Source organism: Stenella coeruleoalba (assembly GCF_951394435.1).
Source record: "Stenella coeruleoalba genome assembly, chromosome: 20".
NCBI lineage: Eukaryota > Metazoa > Chordata > Mammalia > Artiodactyla > Delphinidae > Stenella > Stenella coeruleoalba.
In genome coordinates, this window is record NC_137166.1 from 44810565 (window position 1) to 44829395 (window position 18831).

General features: G+C 41.0%; 1 protein-coding gene across 5 annotated transcripts; it reads right to left on the minus strand.

The window, feature by feature from the left end:
* Window positions 1-218: 218 nt before the first annotated feature.
* ZNF571 (zinc finger protein 571) lies at window positions 219-13814 on the minus strand. 5 transcript variants are annotated; one of them, XM_079907223.1, is made up of 5 exons: window positions 13788-13814; window positions 10334-10421; window positions 8469-8595; window positions 8100-8195; window positions 219-2462 (listed from the first exon to the last, which is right to left on the minus strand). In XM_079907223.1, the coding sequence occupies exons 2-5, from the start codon at window positions 10340-10342 to the stop codon at window positions 769-771; spliced, it is 1926 nt and encodes a 641-aa protein (XP_079763349.1). In that variant the 5' UTR covers window positions 10343-10421; window positions 13788-13814; the 3' UTR covers window positions 219-768. The 5 variants fall into 5 exon arrangements, with proteins under 5 accessions (XP_079763349.1, XP_079763351.1, XP_079763348.1 ...); XM_079907225.1 differs by having other exon boundaries at window positions 8469-8578; window positions 13486-13797; XM_079907222.1 differs by having other exon boundaries at window positions 13486-13797.
* Between the last annotated feature and the right edge of the window lie 5017 nt (window positions 13815-18831).

Genomic DNA, 18831 nt, shown 5'->3' on the forward strand with positions numbered 1-18831 from the left:
AATGTGGAATAATGACTTCTGCTTTTGTAATTTGTTGTAGAAAAGTCACCTCTCCTTGATTTTATAAAAAAGCTCTACAACCGTAAAGAAATTTCTTCCATAGAGTTTCTTTCCAGTATGAATTTTCTGGTGCAGCAAAATTTATGAGCTCTAAAATAGAGGCCTTCATACTCTTATTATGTTCTAAAGCTCTTGTCATAGAATAAATTATTTGGGTTCAAAAGGGGATAGATGGTAATAGAATGTTTACATCTTTCTACGGTACTTATAAAATATTCCTACCATTTGACTTCTCTAATAGCATTAATAATGATGATAATAAGAATGATGATGATAATAATAATGATAATAACACTGAGTATCAGATACTGTCCAAAGGGAGTTACATGTGTTTAATCACTTACAATTTGATCATTATTATACCATTATAGTATTTTACACATAAAGAAATGGAGGCACAGAGAAGTTAAGTAACCTATCCAATTTCACAGTTAGGAAATATTAAAATAGAGATGGTGCTCAATAAAGGATATAATTCAGCATTACATTCCAGGGTTATAGAGATTTTTAAAAATGTTTAATGTGTTCCAGAAGTCATTTATTTCTGCATTCATGAAGTTAATATAAGCTTTCTAAAAATGAGTTGATTTTGAACACAATCAAAAGGATGTCCTATTTCATTACAAACATAATATTAGTTCTCTAATATTCCAGAGCTGCTGAAGATGGGTGAAGACTTTCTTATATTAAATCATATATAAAGCTTTCTCAATTATGAAGCCTCATATGTTGAATAAGTTGTGAATGACGTCTAAAGTCTTTACCACACTGTATGCATGCATAGGGTTGCTCACCAGTATGGATCCTTTGATGTAGAGTAAGTTCTGAGCCACGACTGAAGGCCTTCCCACATTCCTTACATTCATAGGGTTTCTCACCATTATGAGTTCTTAGATGTTCAGTAAGGTGTGAGCCACGAATAAAGGCCTTCCCACATTGCTTACATTCATAGGGTTTTTCACCTCTATGAATTCTCTGGTGTTCACTAAGTTGTGAGCCATAAATAAAAGCTTTGTCACATTCCTTACATTTGTAGGGTTTTTCACCTGTATGAATTCTCTGATGATATGTAAGTTGTGTGGTACGAAAAAAGGTCTTCCCACATTCCTTACATTCATAATGCTTCTCACCATGAATTTTCTCATGTTGAGTAAGATATGCACCACGAATAAAGGTCTTTCCACATTCCTTACATTCAAAGGGTTTCTCACCTGTATGAATTCTATGATGTTCACTAAGTTGTTTGCCACAAATAAAGGCCTTTCCACATTCCTTACATTTGTAAGGTTTCTCACCTGTATGAATTCTCTGATGTTGAGTAAGATTAGAATTAGAAATAAAGGCTTTCCCACATTCTTTGCATTTATAGGGTCTCTCACCTGTATGAACTCTCAGATGATAAGTAAGTTGTGAGCCACGAGAAAAGGCCTTTCCACATTCTTTACATTCATAGGGTTTCTCACCTGTGTGAATTCTCTGATGTTCATTAAGTTGAGAGGCACATAAAAAGGCCTTCCCACATTCTTTACATCTGTAAGGCTTTTCACCAGTATGAACTCTTTGATGATAAGTAAGGTGTGAACCAAGAATAAAAGCCTTTCCACATTCCTTACACTCATAGGGTTTCTCACCACTATGAATTCTTTGATGGTAAGTAAGTTGAGAGCCAAGAATAAAGGCCTTCCCACATTCCTTACATTCATAAGGTTTTTCACCACTATGAATTCTCTGATGGAGTGTATATTGTGAACAATAACTAAAGGCTTTTCCACATTTCTTACATTCATATGGTTTCTCTCCTGTATGAACTCTCTGATGTTCAGTGAGTTGTGAACCACGAATAAAGGCCTTCCCACATGCTTTACATTGATAAGGTTTTTCATTAGTATGAATTTTCTGATGTTGAATCAGATCAGAACTACGACCAAAGGCCTTTCCACATTCCATACACTCATAAGGTTTCTCACCATTCTGAATCCTCTGATGTTGAATATAGGTTGGCTTCTTGCTGAAGATCGTCCTACATTTCTTAACGTCAGAGTGTTTTTCTTTATTATGACTTTTCTCATGTTGAATAAGGCATGACAAGTAGCTGAAAGCTTGTTTACATTCCTTACATTTGTACAATTTTTCCTTGGTAGGATTTATCTGATGAAGAATAGGGGACATGGAATGGCTTTGAGTGGCCTCTTCTTTACAGGTAATTTTCATGCGCATGTATGGTCTTTCCTGACTTCTCTGTTGATCCTCAAACTTGCCTTTGCACTCTGTATTTTCTCCAAGATCATTGCACTCAAGGTTATGGCTTATAGGTTTCCTCATATTCTCCCATTGCAGTGATTCCATTTCATAAGTTCCCTTTTCTGGACATGACCTTTTGGTCTCACAGATGTATTCCAAGTCTGTAAAATAACAAGAAAGCAAATTCTTGCTGTTTTTGTTTGTAAGAAGAAATGAATTGTCTAAGGTAAAAATGGTAGATAAGGGCTTCCCTGGTGGCGCAGTGGTTGAGAGTCCGCCTGCCGATGCAGGGGACACGGGTTCATGCCCTGGTCCGGGAAGATCCCACATGCCGCGGAGCGGCTGGGCCCATGAGCCATGGCCGCTGAGCCTGCACGTCCGGAGCCTGTGCTCCGCAACGGGAGAGGCCACAACAGTGAGAGGCCCGCGTACCGCAAAAAAAAAAAAAAAAAAAGGTAGATAAAATGATAATTCTCATAAGAACAGAATGGCTTAAACATTGCTAAAAATTTTGTGCAATTTAGAAAAAGGCACAAGGAGAGAACATAGAATGAGGGGAATTTATAGGGGGGAAATTAATTAAGAAAACAGATTAAGTCAGTGGTTCTCAAACTTTGGAGTGGATTAGAATCACCAAGGAAGCTTATAAAATTACAACAAAAACACCCCTGGAAATAAACAAACAAATGCCTGGGTGGATAGCCAATCTATCAACAAATCCTATTAGCTCTCCTGTCAAAATTTATCAAATATCTGACCACATCCACTACAACCACATTAGGCCAAACCACACATCTCTCACTGTAATAGCCTCTTATCAAATTCTTATGCATTTTAAACTCCCTCACATGCTGTTCCATCTGCCAGGAATGCTCTCTGCAAGGCCAGTTCCTTTTCGTCTAAAACGTACTAACTTAAATGCCAGCTGCTCAGAAAGACTATCACTGAAAACTCTAATTGGGTCCACGCCATGTCTTTATTCTCTATATCTGCACCTTCTTCTTCATTCTTGTTTCAATCTTTGCAATTCTAGAATTACATTTTCTTTATTTATGTTGATCCTTCTATTCCTCAAGCTTCACAAGCGTAGGAAAAATATTCCTCTTTATAGCTATTCCCCAGAACACAGAAAGCAAACACAGTGTTTTCTTCTTCCCTTCATGTATTTTTTCAGGTCTTTCTTTCCAGTGCCTTCTACTCAAGGCCAAATGTTCTCATATTTTCGAGAAAACCATAAGGTTCTATAATGTTCTAGAAATAGTGACAACTTTATACACTAAAGAAAATTTTATGTTATTCTGAACAAAGCTGGGAAATGGGTGTAATTTTAAAATGTAGAAGAACACTATCCACTGTGACTGGAGCCCCAGGCACACTCTGGCAACACTGCATATAGGCTGTAGAGTGTAATAGAGAATGGTAGTGGGAAAGAAAATAAATATATATTAGTAAATTCAAGTTCAAATGGTCTTTTAGAAATAAGAGTCAGAAATCTGAGGAAAACGTGCTTTTGCTAAAAAGTACAATGAAATTATAAACCGTAAAGTACAATGAAACTGCAAGCTGTAAACAAAAACCCCCACACGGCTCAATTTAACACCAACTCGTCAGCAAAATGTACTGGGATGAGAGTATCTGGCTTTTACTTTCTGTCAGAGAAGCACAATATGGTTTACAAGACAGTAGGAAAGAAACCAACTGGAATATGGTGATTAACGGAACAGCGTAAGGGACCAGATAAATCCAGTTTAGATTCCAAACTGCTCTCCATGTTATAGTAACACGATAATAAAAATGGGAAGAAATATAAATCTAATGATTCTGGGGTGGGAAGCACTGTGAGACCACACAGGGTAAGGTGCTAAATGGCGACCTAGTGTGATAAAGAAAGTAAAGATAAGAATACCCAAGTCTTAAAACCAGGCTGAGGTTGAGGAATATGTATGAAATGTATTCAAATAAGTAGTTCTTTTTATTGTCATTAAATCAATGCAAGAATAACTGGGCAAACTGCAAAAGGGGTGATGACTAAAGACAACAAAATGGAGTCTGAAAAGCAGAAGGCATATTGAAAGGCCCCTTTGACTCTTACCCCCTTGAGTCCTACTGAGTCTATCTCCTAAATAGCTCTTGAATCTGTTTCCTTATCCCCAACACCACTGCCAACACTCCGAGGACGCCCAAAGCAACTCTCATTTGAGCCACGACAATAACCTACTCAGTAACGTCATGAGACCCTTCCTTCTCATCTCCATCTGGCAGTCAGAGTAATATATTAAATGTGTAAATCACATTATGTCACTGTCCTATATAAGATTCTTCATAAGCTTGCAAATGCTTTTGCGATAAAATTCGAACTTGTTAGTAGCATCTTTCAAACTGCTTTTGACTGCAACCTCACAATAAGAAATGCATGTTATATTATTATGCATGTTATATTGTGAGTACACATGCACAAACATAAACAAGACAAATAGGTCATGAAATTTTCTTTTTTACATGTGATGCATTCTGATATTTTATTTTATTTTCTCTTCTGTGTTATTTTATTTATGAAACAAAACCAAGCCAAAAAATAAAAACAAATGCTGCTCACATTCAATAAAGATGTTAAAAAACAAACCAACCAAAAACAAATGCTGCTCACAGCCTACCAGGTCATTTCATAACACCTAGAAGATGCTGCCTGGCCTGGCTTCTGCCAGCTTCTCCAAACTCACACCTGGTACCTCTCCCTTACCAGGCTCCAACTACAAGTGTCTTCTTTGAATATCTTATATACACCAGGCTCTATCCTCTTATAGCCTTCAGTGCATTGTTCCCTCTGCTAGGAATGCTCTTCCCTCTACCCTCAGCCTCCCTACTGGCTTTCCATCTTTTCAGGGCTCATCTGAAATTTCACAGACCTTTGCAATTCCTGAAAAGCCTTCCCCAAACCCAGACTTCTAGCAACACTTCACCTACAATTCTTTCTTCTATTAAGACAACCACTCCACTCACTGCAGCCTAAAAGAAAGGCCCCCATAGCTTTTGGTGCTGGTAAGACCTCCACATCCTGCTATTAAGGCTGGATTCTCCTGGGAGGTCTTGATGTCCATAAACTCTTAGTGTGACAGTCCCATCACTCTTAAGTTTGTAACAGAAATAAGCACCCACCTTCCCCAAAGAGACCACTCAGGACCAATCCTGTAATGCTTGACATCTCTGGGTATCCAATTACCTCTGAAAAGCTCTGGCTTCCTGGGTCCTTGGTCATCACTAGGACTCTCATCCCAATCCAGGTCTGGACATCCTCTTTTATGACCCAATGTTCTACTGCATGCTAACCAACAGACCTTCTGGAACTCATAGTGTACTTTCCAGAAGTACTCTAACCTCAGCCTCCCTTCTGATTATTCTCTTCACCTTCTTGCTCTGATTGAAACCTTGAGCACACTGCTTCCCCTGAAACACTGTTTCCCTTCACTTCTTTCCACCTACCCTCTCCCACAGTAGATATAATAGACCTTGTTGTTACCAATAATCACAACACCTCTAAAAGTTCAGTTTCGAGCAATCATCATTTTGACCACTACCACACAAATTTCATTTACTCTTATACCATCTCTCTATTATTTATCTCCATCTTAAAGACTCTCCTTTGAAATCAAAACAAAACAACCTCTCCTTTGATTCTTTGGTTCACTTTGCAGCTCCTATCCATTTACTGTACTCCTTCCTGGCAAAACTTCTCAAAAGAGTTGCTGTGCTTCCTGTCTATACTTTTTATTTCCCTTTACTCTCACCCTCATAACTAACCTTTTGCTGTATTTACTTCCAGGTTTTTTCCCTGCACTTTTATGTAGTTACATATACAAACTTGAATCAAACTTCTTTTTCCTCATTATTATATCATACTTCTTTTTCCTCACTATTATAATACTGTTATTTAAAACTTCTAAAGCATTTAAAAACTCTGTTTGTACCTTTGAGAGCTCCTCAAATGGGCCTTCCACCCTGCCTGGTGAGTTAACTCACTATCCCACTGTAGTTTTTACTGTTGACTTATTTCTTCTTCATTCTCTTTTTAATCCTCTACAATCAGGTTTTTGCTCCTCTCATTTCCAAACCTACTTTGTCAGTGTCACCAATATCCTTCATCTTGCCAAATCCAATAGTCAGTTCTTAGCCTTCATCTTACTTGAGCTCCTTAGCAGTATCTTTCACAGTTAACCACTCTCTCCTTGTGTTTGTCATGGCTTCCAGTACACTGAATTCCCAATTACTTCCTAGATCACAGGTTAATCAGGAAGCTCCTCAATTTCCTTTGCTGCATCATTTTCCTCTTCCCAGCTAAACGTTGGAATGCCCCATGGTTTAGCCCTTGGACTTTATTTACCTTGCTTTCCATCTAAACCAATCCCTCCATAATCTCATCTCATCCCATCATACAGAGATTAATCCTATATTTGTCTCTTCAGTCCTGACTACCCTCCTGCAGGCTTTCAAATGTGTGTCTAACTTCTCTATGGAGATATCTAATGGGCATCTCAAATGCATAACTCTTAACTTCCATCTGCAGGCTTCCAAACTCTGATGCCTCTTTCTATTTCCAATCCTTCAGCAAGTCCTATTAATCCTACCATCAAAATACAACCAGAATATAACCCATTCTCATCACCTCCACATATTAAACCCCATTCCAAGCCACTATTATCTGTAATATAGACTCTTGAACCAGTCCTCTAACTGGTCTCATTCTTACCGTCTTCCTACACATAACACCCAGAGTGATCTTTAAACAATAATCCCCTACTCATCTGCACAAAAGTCTCCAAGGGCTCCCTATCATACCTAGGATAAAACCTCACTCCTTGAAATGGCCTACAAGGCCTCATATGATCTGATCTCTGCCTATTTCTCTGACCTCATCTCTAATTTCCACTTTCACTCACTCTGTTCTAGCCACATTGACCTTCTTGCTGATCCTCAAATAAAGGAAGCTCAGCCTCTCCTCAGGGCCTTTGCACTTCTGTTCTCTCTGCCTGAACACACACTTGCCTTATTTTTACACTGCTAATTTCTTTCTGGTCTCAGTTCAAATGTTACCTCCTCTGAGAGATCATCCCTGTCCATCCTAATCTAAGAACACAATAAGCTCTCAACAAACGTTTGCTGGTTGGAGATACCTAGCTAAATAAAAAAAAATAACTGGAAAAAAACTCAATCAAGAAATAGAAAAAAGGATTGTCTTGGAAGAAACCAAAGGTAGTTTCCTCATTAAAGCAAAAGGGGGGGACATCCCTGGTGGCACAGTGGTTAAGAATCTGCCTGCCAATGCATGGGACACGGGTTTGAGCCCTGGTCCAGGAAGACCCCACATGCCGCAGAGTAACTAAGCCAGGGCGCAACAACTACAGAAGCCTGGGCGCCTAGAGCACGTGCTCTGCAACAAGAGAAGCCACTGCAATGAGAAGCCCGCACACCGCAATGAAGAGTAGCCCCCGCTCACCACAACTAGAGAAAGCCCGCGTGCAGCAACGGGCACCCAACGCAGCCAAAAGTGATAAATAAATAAATTAATTAATTTTTTTAAAAGGGTGGGGTGAATGTAGGAGGAAGAGTGGTAAATGGGAGTTGGAAAGGAAGTTCCTTTGGGAACTCATGTCGGTATCACCTTCCTGCTCTCCCTAGGTCTCAGGTCTTTCCACAGGCCTTTGAAGGAAGCTTCACACAAACATCGCAAAGTGTCGTCACTTCATAAAGCAGCTGTATTATTATCAGCAATAGCTGATCCTGTGTGGCAAGCTCTTATTCACCTGAGCTCCATCTTGTCATGGCTCTCACCACCATCCAGGGCTCCTTCCCTCGCTCCAATAAGGAAAACACGTCTGGCTTAGGGATCGAACATCCAGCTTAAAAGAAAAGAAACGGGACATGGTCATGGGATGAAGAGTCCCAGATTCAAATCCAGTCCATTGGTCGTCAAAGAAGAGAAACTAACAGGAAGTGATGGAGGAAGATGTGAAGGTCCGAAGGGTGAGAAATAAAAAGGTACACAGTGGGGCTGTCTACTTCTACTTTAAAAAACTCAAACGTTTCCTTAGGGAATAGAAATCAGAAATTCACAATGAAGGAGGCAGAAAGTATGGGAGACAAATTCTGAAAACTGTGTAAAATGATCTTACCCAGTGAGATCAGGTGGCTGTAGTTCTCCACCATGACCTCCCTGTACAAATCCCGCTGAATGGGGTCAAGGCATTCCCATTCCTCCTGAGAGAAGTTGATGGCCACATCCCTGAAAGTTACCAACCACTGAAACAACAAATCCATTTATTATTTGTGAAAATACGATGATGATTTTGAGGTGACATGAGATAAGAAGGAGGAGGGCACTGAAGGAAGGGGGTGATATAATAAACAATATGCCATGGCCGAACACCTGTAACATTGAAGGAAATTGGGTGCCTGAACTGCAGTGTCAACATGATCCTTGATCACTGCTATTGCCACAGACAAAACTTCCTATGTATACTAGGACAATTCCATTATCCCGAAAGGTCTGGGAATATAAAAGGCCAGAAGATTGCAGTTTCCCAATTGAATGAAATATTGTATGCAATCACACAGCACTTTAAGCTTTCTAATTCTCAATAAATAATAAATAAATTCTCAACTAATGGGTTCTTTCTGAAATTAACTTCTCTCTTTAAAGAAAAGGATAAACAAAATTGACGAAATCTTTCCAAACAATTTTTTAACAACTCTCTGGACTGGAACATAGAATTTGGATGTAACTTAGAATCTTTTTGAAGATTCAAGTTCATTAAGTCACTATATTATGTCACCAAATATAATGGACATACAGTATTTTCACTTTATGGATGTAATGATCTGCTTATTTGGGAGTATTTAAAACAAATTCTTTAATGTCTTTAGCTCTAGGAATCTAAAATTCTCAAAGGATTGTACATCTGGCAGATTTTATTTGCTCCTACTTTCTGCGTTCCTAGGCTACAGCAGGCTGATGGATGCCAGTCTAGGTGCACACAGGCATCACTCTGACACATTCTGGCCAACTCCAAGGTAAGCCTTGCCTCTCATTGGTTTCTTGGCAAGAGGGATGTGGCAGGTAGACTAATGACCCCGCAAAGATGTCCACATCTTAACCCCCGGAACCTGTGAGTATGTTACCTTACATGGCAAATGGGACTTTGTAGATGTGATTAAATTAAGAATCTTGGGGAGATTATCCTGGATTTTCTGGTTGGGGCCAATGGGATCACAAGGGTATTTTAAGTGATAGAGGGAGGCAGAAGAGTCAAAGGAGATGTGATAATGAAAGCAGAGATCAGAATGATGTGATTGCTGGCTCTGAAAATGGAGGGGACCCTTGAGCCAAGGAATGTGAGCAGCCTCTAGCAGCTGGAAATGCAAGAAAATAGATTTTCCTCTGGAGACTCCAGAAGGAACATAGACCTACCAACACCTTGATTTTAGCCCTATAAGACTGATTTCAGATTCCAACCTCCAGAAGTATGACAGTAGGTTTGTGTTTCAGTCACTAAGTTTGTAGTAATTTGTTACAGCAGCAACATGAAACTGTACAAGAGGCAAGATCTCTTTCTTCTCAGGAATCAGTTCCCCAACCAATTTCAAAGGCCTCACAAAAAAATCTCACCACACACTGAGATTGGGAACAACCAGCAGAAATGCTGTCACTTCCAAGTGGAAAACCTAGGTTTGTAGAGATCAAAGTCTGTCATGTGTCTCATTTAACTACCTCACTAAACCACTGTGCTAATACTATTCTTAAGGGGAGATATTTCTGCTTCCTCAGGGCTCCTGGCAGAATACCATCTGGTGCAGGGAAAAACACTTAGAGAAGAATGAAGCTCTTTGCTACGATCACTCACTGGAATGGGAGAAATTTGGGAGCAGTTCCTTTACAGGACTAAACAAGGCAGAAAATATGGGAATAAATATATCTGGTGTTCATATAACCCAACAAAATGATTGCACTTCAGGGAGGAAAGAAGAAACAGCAACTCACGTGAGGCATGGTTTTCAGAACTGTCAGAACTGATCAACTTTCTGGTTCCTCTCCTGGAGATGTGCAGAGTCCTAAGAGGAGAGCAGGGCTGGAGAAGGAAAACAAAGCCATGAGAACAAGCTTGCCTCAGAGCCCACAAAATGAGCACCTTGGAGCTACCTTTATTTCCCCTCTTTGAGGGAAGTTTGGGAAAATCTCAGCCCTCTTACAAATCCAGTGGAATCCAGATAGAGCAGAGGGAATTCAGGCCAGACTTTTCCTTAATCCCCATGATGCTGAACAGGACCCCAGAGGGCGCCAGTTTCCATGGGCATCTTACATCTCTAGGATAGGGGAGTACCCAGGGAGCCCTGGGGAGCAGCGCTTCCCCAGGGCCCACATGCTAAGTGAGCTGCTTCGCTCCCATGCTTAAAGGCTCAGGCCCACAAGACTGCTCCTGACTTCACAAGCCAATCGCAAATCCCAGGCCACTGTACTTCTGACCAACCAGCTATAAATTGGGGGCTCCTACAATCCCCTCCTAAGGTTCTATACTTTGCTAGGATGGCTCACAGAACTTAGGAAAACACTTCACTTATGTTTACCAATTTATTATAATGGATACAATTTAGGAGCAGATGCATGGAAAAGATGCATAGGGCAAGGTATGGTGGAGGGGGAGCTTGGAGTTTCCAATGCTCTCTTTGGGATTGCCACCTTCAAAGCACCTCAAGGTGTTCACTAACCCAGAAGCTCATCAAATCTAGTTCGAGAGTTTTTATAGTGCTTAACCTCCAGTCCCACCCTCCCCTTTCCTGGAGGTCAGGTCAGTGGGTGGGTTGGAAAGTTCCAACCCTCTAATCATTTGGTCTTTCTGGTGATCAGCTCCATCCTGAAGCTATCTAGGGGCCACACTCCAAGCCACCTCATTAGCATAAATTCAGGTGTGATCAAAAGGGGTTCATGACGAATAACAAAAGACACTCCTATCACTCAGAAATTTGCTAAGTTAGGAAAACCAAATAGTTGATGAAAAGTTCTTATTTATAGAACTCCAGCTAAGAAATGCAGAAGGAATTGAGAGAATTTTTTTAAAAAATCACTATATGTAACCCTTAATAAAATAATAGATTTCAGCATCAATCATAAATGGATGTTATAACCTCTATGTCAGTGTTTCTTACCCTTTTTTTCATTATTAGTGCCCCCAAAGCCTTTTAAGACAACTTTTCTCCTGATACCACTTACCTATGAAATTTTAATACCACAGATATACTGTATATGTGTTTATGTACTGTGTCCACAAACCATTTTAATATTTACTAAGAGTTTGGTCCCCCTCCCTGCCAAGAACCAAGTTTCACCCCCGTGGGGGCAATACCCCTCCTTCTGCCATTGAGAATGCATGCTTTAGGTGAAAGAGCAAGAGGACATTTTATAAAGGAAGAATTAAGTGGACAGCACTTGAACACCAATCAACATGGCATCACCAGAAGTGGGACACCAGACTAAAAAACCTCAGGATGTGATGTCACAGGAAGTACACAACATAACCTATGAATTATTTTGCCTGAAAATGTGATTTAGGCAAAATATGATCTGAATCTGATCAAGGCTCTAGATCTAACTACCCCTTAACAGAAATATGTAGCACAGGGGAACTAATTATATGACACCACAAGGAAGAAATTAGCCAAAAGGAGAATGCACAATATTCTGTAAACAAATAACCTAGTTTTTCTACAAATCAATGGCAACAATTAAAGTAAAAACAGAAAATAGAGAAAACTGTTATGGATTAAAGAAAGTTAAGAGATTTGACAGGGACTTCCCTGGCGGTCCAGTGATTAACACTCCACGCTTCCAGTGCAGGGGGCCCAGGGTTCGATCCCTGGTTGGGGAACTAAGATCCCACATGCCAGTCGTCCAGAATAAAAATTTTAAAAAAATTTAATAAGAAAAGAGATTTGACAACCAAATGTAATGTGTGGACCTATCTGAATCATGATTTGAACAAACCAATTGTAAAAAAATCTATCTTCCAAAGAATTGGGGAAGTTTGAATATATACTGGGTATATGATATTATGGAATGACTTAGTTTTTAAAGTTGAGATAGCATCATGGTTATTATTTAAAAATATGTCCTTTTGGTTACATAAGCATACATGTGATTAAAATAACACTTTGAAATACTAAAGGAAAAAGGGGGATGGCTAGGTATAAGGATATTTGCAAATGTGTTAAATTACGGCTGAGCGTTGGGCACACTGGGGTCGTATTATTTTCTACCCTGCTTGAAAATTTCCATACAAAGTTAAAACAAAAGTCCACATTTTCTCCAGAAAGTATAGTTATCTTTCATCAAAAATCTTAGACCAGAAAGGGCTGATTTGTCATCAGGTGGAAAAGGAGAGGTAAAGATGTGGTTGGTGAGTAGAGTAGACTGGTGAGGCCATCCCTGGAGCGCCAAGATTCACAGGGATAGCAATGCCTGAGGACAGTCACTGGTTTCTCCTAAGGTTTGTCCTTAGGGAGATGTTGCAGGAGGAAGCAGCATCTTGAAAAGAAGAAACTCGAGAGAAGAAAGAAAATGGCAACATACTTTAGAAGAGACTTTTAGCTGTGCAATATTTTTTTCCTTTCCTTTGTATGCTTCTGTTGGAAAAAGTAGAACAGAGAAAAAAGAATCAAAGGATATCAAGCCTTCCCCAGAGCCGACCAAACAGTTTAGGACCAATTCCCACAACAACTTCAGGCTGGGAGAGGGATCAGTTTTTCCCCATAGGGTTCTCAAAGAAGAATGGGGCATCCTGTTAGGATGGTCTTCTGCCTTCCTGGGGCATAAACTCTCATTGTAGGGGCATCTTCAGAATAGCCTCGTTCTCTGTAAAGTGAAGGAACTGCGGCACCTGGAACCGCGCGATTCTCAACTGGCGAGACTCTGTTCCTGTCTCACGGCGGGAGAGTACACAGTCACTAAAGGGGCACAGCAGCCAAGTGCGTTAGAAGGCGGCAGGTGAGCCCGTCACGCTGCCACAAAAGCGCGCGCACACTCACACACCCAGCACTGTGGAACGTTCATGATAACATCTCCCTGCTCCCGTTGGCCGGGAACCAAAGTCACAGCGCCGCTTTTGCCGGAGGAGAGCGACGCGAAGTGCACACTCATACCTGCGGCGCAGAGGAACACAGCTGATAGCACCACGCCTCTGCCGCTAGGAACCGAAGTGACAGGGCCGACGACCAGCGGAGAAGGGCACAGCCACTCCGCACTGGCAAGGCCGACTTCCGTAAGGAATTAACCTGAGTGCTACGAAGTTGGAGATACGTAGTCCAGAGCCAGGATCGTCTCGATTCCTGTCAGCACCGAGCCCCAGCCGGCACACCGGTATTCCCAGCACCTTACAGGAACTTCCTTCTGGATGCTCCAACCCAAAGGCAGCGTGCGGGTCCCAGCGAGGTAGAGCACTCACCTACCGCTGCAGACTGGATCCTTAAACCAAGGAGTAACGGAGTAAGTGTACGAAATGGCGCAGGGACGCGGTGGCCTCCGGGAAATGTAGTCTTAAACATGAACCCGGCCCGATCCAACAGAATCCAGAGGCAGCTGGCCACGTCCTGTGGTCCGGAATCGGGCGCGCCTCGGGTCTCCCTTGTTTGAACCCGGGAACTCACGCTGCTGCGGTGTGAGCCGAACTATTTCATTTTACTCAAGTGACTTCCCAGAGGTTCTAGAAAATCGCAAAGAGGTTACCAGAGCTTGAGTCTTGCAGTGATGCCTTCAGAGAAATATAGTCCAGGGCTGAAAAACCTGCAGAAGTCTGGGAAGCAGGGTCCAGATTTCTTAGAGCTCTGGCCCGGACGAGGTGACGGTGACTACCGGGTTGCTGCTCAAAGGGGTTCAGGGGTGTGATGCTTACTTCATGGTCGTGTGTGTGTGTGTGTGTGTGTGTGCGTGTGCGTGTGTGCGCGCGCGCGCGCGCGCAAGGGCAAATGTTCTCTACAGGAGAAGGGAAGACTGGGGAGTGTGATTTGTGTCAGATTGTGCTTGAGACTGTGAGGAATGTTAGTGGATAAGCATGTGATCCATTTGGGACTGTGTTAAATGTCTGGGGTTGGTTGTAACTATAGCTTTCAGGATGATGTATGGGATTAATCAGACAGTCTATGATTAAGTATTTTATAACTTGTAAGAAAATGCTTTTTCTTTGCATGGTTGTGAATTTAGAATAGATTCCATGGAATTATAGAAATGTTAAGTGAAAGATACCTTGAGAGTTCACCTGTAGTAGTGAATGTGGGAAAAGAAATGTGTGAGCATAGTATTGTGAGAGTGGGTATGATTGTTTCATGATGCAGCTCTGTGTAACAGTGGTATCTTTAAGCTTCAGTTTCCTCACCTGTAAAATGAGGTTAACATTCGTGTAACAGTTGGAGCAGTGCTGTCCAATAGATATTTCTGCAGAACTGGATTCCATGTCCAATGTCTGTGCTGTCCAATACCATAGCCCTGGCCACATTTGGCTATTGAGCACCTGAAATGAGACTAGTTTGACTGAGGAACTAAATTTTTTATTTTGTTTAATTTTAATAAATTTATATTTAAATAGCTATACGTGGCTGGCTAAATTTGACAGCGCAGTCTGAAGTATCAATTTGCCTTCAAGATTTGGAGGGGGAGAAACTTAAGTAATTTCATCTCTCAAATAATTTGAAAAGTGAGTTTTACATTGGAATGAAGAGAGATGAAAAATGCAAATTCAGCTTTAGTCTTCATTTTGGGGGGAATAATTTGCATAGAGTCCACAAATATTACTATATACCGCAATGATTTTTTTTACATACCACACACAGATCAAGATAAAGAACATTTCGGGAATTCCCTGGTGGCGCAGCGGCTAAGAATCCGCCTTCCTTCCAATGTAGGGAACACGGGGAAGGTCCCACATGCCACGGAGCAACTAAGCCCGTGTGCCACAACTACTGAGCCCGCAGTGCTACAACTACTAAAGCCCGGGCGCCTAGAGCCCATGCTCCGCAACAAAGAGAAGCCACCGCAATGAGAAGCCCTCACACAGCAACGAAGAGTAGTCCCAGCTCTCCGCAACTAGAGAAAGCCTGCGCGCAGCAACAAAGACCCAACCCAGCCAAAAATTAATTAATTAATTGACTAAAATAAATAAATAAAATAAAAGGTAAAGAACATTTCAAGGACGCCAGAGTGTTCCCTTGTGCCCCATCCTGGTCAGCTCTGACTCCACCTAGAAGTGACCACTTTTTGGACTTCTAGCACTGTAGATTAGTTTTGTGAATTCTTGAACTTCATTTAAATACAATCAGTGTAATGATATGTGTCCGGCATGTTTTTTAAAAAAAAAATTTATGCATGCTGTGCCGGGTCTTAGTTGCGGCATATGGGATCTTTAGCTGCAGCATGCGAATCTTAGTTGCAGCATGCATGCAGGCTCTAGTTACCTGACCAGGGGATGAACCCCGGCCCCCTGCATTGGGAGCTCAGAGTCTTACCCACTGGACCACCAGGGAAGTCCTGTGTCTGGCATGTTTTTAATCAACATTATGGCTCTGAGATGAGTCCTTGTTATGCAGTATAGGAATAATACCTGTAGCCAGCTAGTAAATATTTTAGGTTTTGTGTGCCAGATGTTCTCTGTCACAACTGCTCAACTCTGCCAGTGTAGCATGAAAGCAACCATAGACAACATGTAAACAAATGAGTGTGGCTATATTCTGGTAAAACTTTACAGACACTGAAATTTGAATTTCATATAATTCTTACATGTTGCAAAACGCTATTCTTATTTTTATTTTTTTTACATCATTTAAAAATGCAAAACCTTTTTTAGGTCATTGGCCATACAAAAATAGGTGAAAGGTCATATTTTGTCCGTAAGCTGCAGTTTTTCAATTCTTACTATGATTTATTCATTCTATATTAACAGACATTTGTGTGATTTCCAGTTTTTTCTTACTATGAATAAATCTGCCATGATCAATCTTAAAATATTTTTTGGTAGACATAGCATTCATTTCTATTAGGAATGCAAGAGTGGAATAGTTGGATCATAAAGTAGGTCTACATTTATATGTGTAGGTACTGTCAAACGATTTCCCAAAGTCTTTGTGTTAGTTTACACATACGTCAGCAATGTAAAGGATTCCAGTTGCTCCATATCCTCTTGAACACTTGGTATTGTTAGTCTTTTTAAATTTTTACAATGCTAGTAGGTGGGTAGTAGTATCTCAGTGTGATTTTAATCTGCATTTCCCTGATTAATACTCACTTTAGCATCCTTTCATATATCAACCATTTGGATAACCTCTCTGTTGAACTGCCTGTTTAACTCTTGACCATTTCATTAAAGTCAGTTTGTGGGGTTTTTTTCCTATTTATTTATAGCTATTTGTATATGCTGGGATATGAGGCCTTTTGTAGGATATATTTATTGTAGATATCTTTCCCAGGATATGGCTTGCCTTTCACTCTGATAATGAAATCTTTTTTTTTAACATCTTTATTGGAGTATAATTGCTTTACAATGGTGTGTTAGTTTCTGCTTTATAACAAAGTAAATCAGCTATACATATACATATATCCCCATATCTCCTCCCTCTCGCATCTCCCTCTCACCCTACCTATCCCACCCCTCTAGGTGGTCACAAAGCACCAAGCTGATCTTCCTGTGCTATGCAGCTGCTTCCCACTAGCTATATATTTTACATTTGGTAGTATTTATAAGTCCATGCCACTCTCTCACTTCATCCCAGCTTACCCTTCCCCCTCCCTGTGTCCTCAAGTCCATTCTCTACGTGTGCATCTTTATTCCTGTCCTGCCCCTAGGTTCTTCAGAACCTTTTTTTTTTTTAGATTCCACATATATGTGTTAGCATATGGTATTTGTTTTTCTCTTTCTGACTTACTTCAGTCTGTATGACAGACTCTAGGTCCATCCACCTCACTACAAGTAACCCAATTACGTTTCTTTTTATGGATGACTAATATTCCATTGTATATATGTGCCACATCTTCTTTATCTATTCATCTGTCGATGGACACTTAGGTTGCTTCCATGTCCTGGCTATTTTAAATAGTGCTGCAATGAACATTGGGGTACATGACTCTTTTTGAATTATGGTTCTCTCAGGGTGTATGTCCAGTAGTGGGATTGCTGGGTCATATGGTAGTTCTATTTTTAGTTTTTTAAGGAACCTCCATACTGTTCTCCATAGTGGCTGTATCAATTTACATTCCCACCAACAGTGCAAGAGGGTTCCCTTTTCTCCACACCCTATCCAGCATTTATTGTTTCTAGATTTTTTGATGATGGCCATTCTGACTGGTATGAGGGAATACCTCATTGTAGTTTTGATTTGTGTTTCTCTAATGATTAGTGATGTTGAGCGTCATGTGTTTGTTGGTAATCTGTATACCTTCTTTGAAGAGATGTCTATTTAGGTCTTCTGCCCATTTTTGGATTGGGTTGTTTCTTTTTTTGATATTGAGTTGCATGAGCTGCTTGGAAATTTCGGAGGTTGATCCTTTGTCAGTTGCTTCATTTGCAAATATTTTCTCCCATTCTCAGTGTTTCATCTTGTTTATGGTTTCCTTTGTTGTGCAAAAGCTTTTAAGTTTCATTAGGTCCCATTTGTTTATTTTTGTTTTTATTTCCATTTCTCTAGGAGGTGGGTCAAAAAGGATGTTGCTGTGATTTATGTCATACAGTGTTCTGCCTATGTTTTCCTCTAAGAGTTTTATAGTGTCTCGCCTTACATTTAGGTGTTTAATCCATTTTGAGTTTATTTTTGTGTATGGTGTTAGGGAGTGTTCTAATTTCATTCTTTTACATGTACCTGTCCAGTTTTCCCAGCACCACTTATTGAAGGGCTGTCTTTTCTCCATTGTTATATTATTGCCTCCTTTATCAAAAATAAGATGACCATATGTGTGTGCGTTTATCTCTGGGCTTTCTATCCTGTTCCATTGATTTATATTTCTGTTTTTGTGCCAGTACAGGCCCAGCCACTCCGCGGCATGTGGGACCCTCCCAGACCGGGGCATGAACCTGTGTCCCCTGCATCGGCAGGCAGACTCGCAACCACTGAGCCACCAGGAAAGCCCTTTTTGGGTTTTTTTGGCTGCATTCGGTCTTCATTGCCGCGTGTGGGCTTTCTCCAGTTGCGGTGAGTGGGGGCTACTCTTTGTTGTGGTGCACGGGCTTCTCATTGCAGTGGCTTATCTTGTTGCAGAGCATGGGCTCTAGGTGCGCAGGCTTTAGTAGTTGCAGCATGCGGCCCAGTAGCTGCGGTGCACAGGCTTCAGTAGCTGTGGTGCGGGCTCTAGGGTGTGTGGGCTTCAGTAGTTGTGGCTTGTGTGCTCTAGAGCATAGGCTCAGTAGTTGTGGTGCACGGGCTTAGTTGCTCCAAGGCATATGGGATCTTCCTGGAACAGGGATTGAACCTGTGTCCCCTGTGTTGGCAGGCAGATTCTTAACCACTGTG

What these genes read in the sequence shown, in the direction of transcription:
- ZNF571 (XM_079907223.1), bottom strand. An exon ending in CAGCCACCTGATCTCACTGG is followed by an intron (nt 8,196 to 8,468) that starts GTAAGATCATTT and finishes TTTTCTTTTAAG; the next exon opens with CTGGATGTTCGATCCCTAAG. An exon ending in CATGACAAGATGGAGCTCAG is followed by an intron (nt 2,463 to 8,099) that starts GTGAATAAGAGC and finishes GTTATTTTACAG; the next exon opens with ACTTGGAATACATCTGTGAG.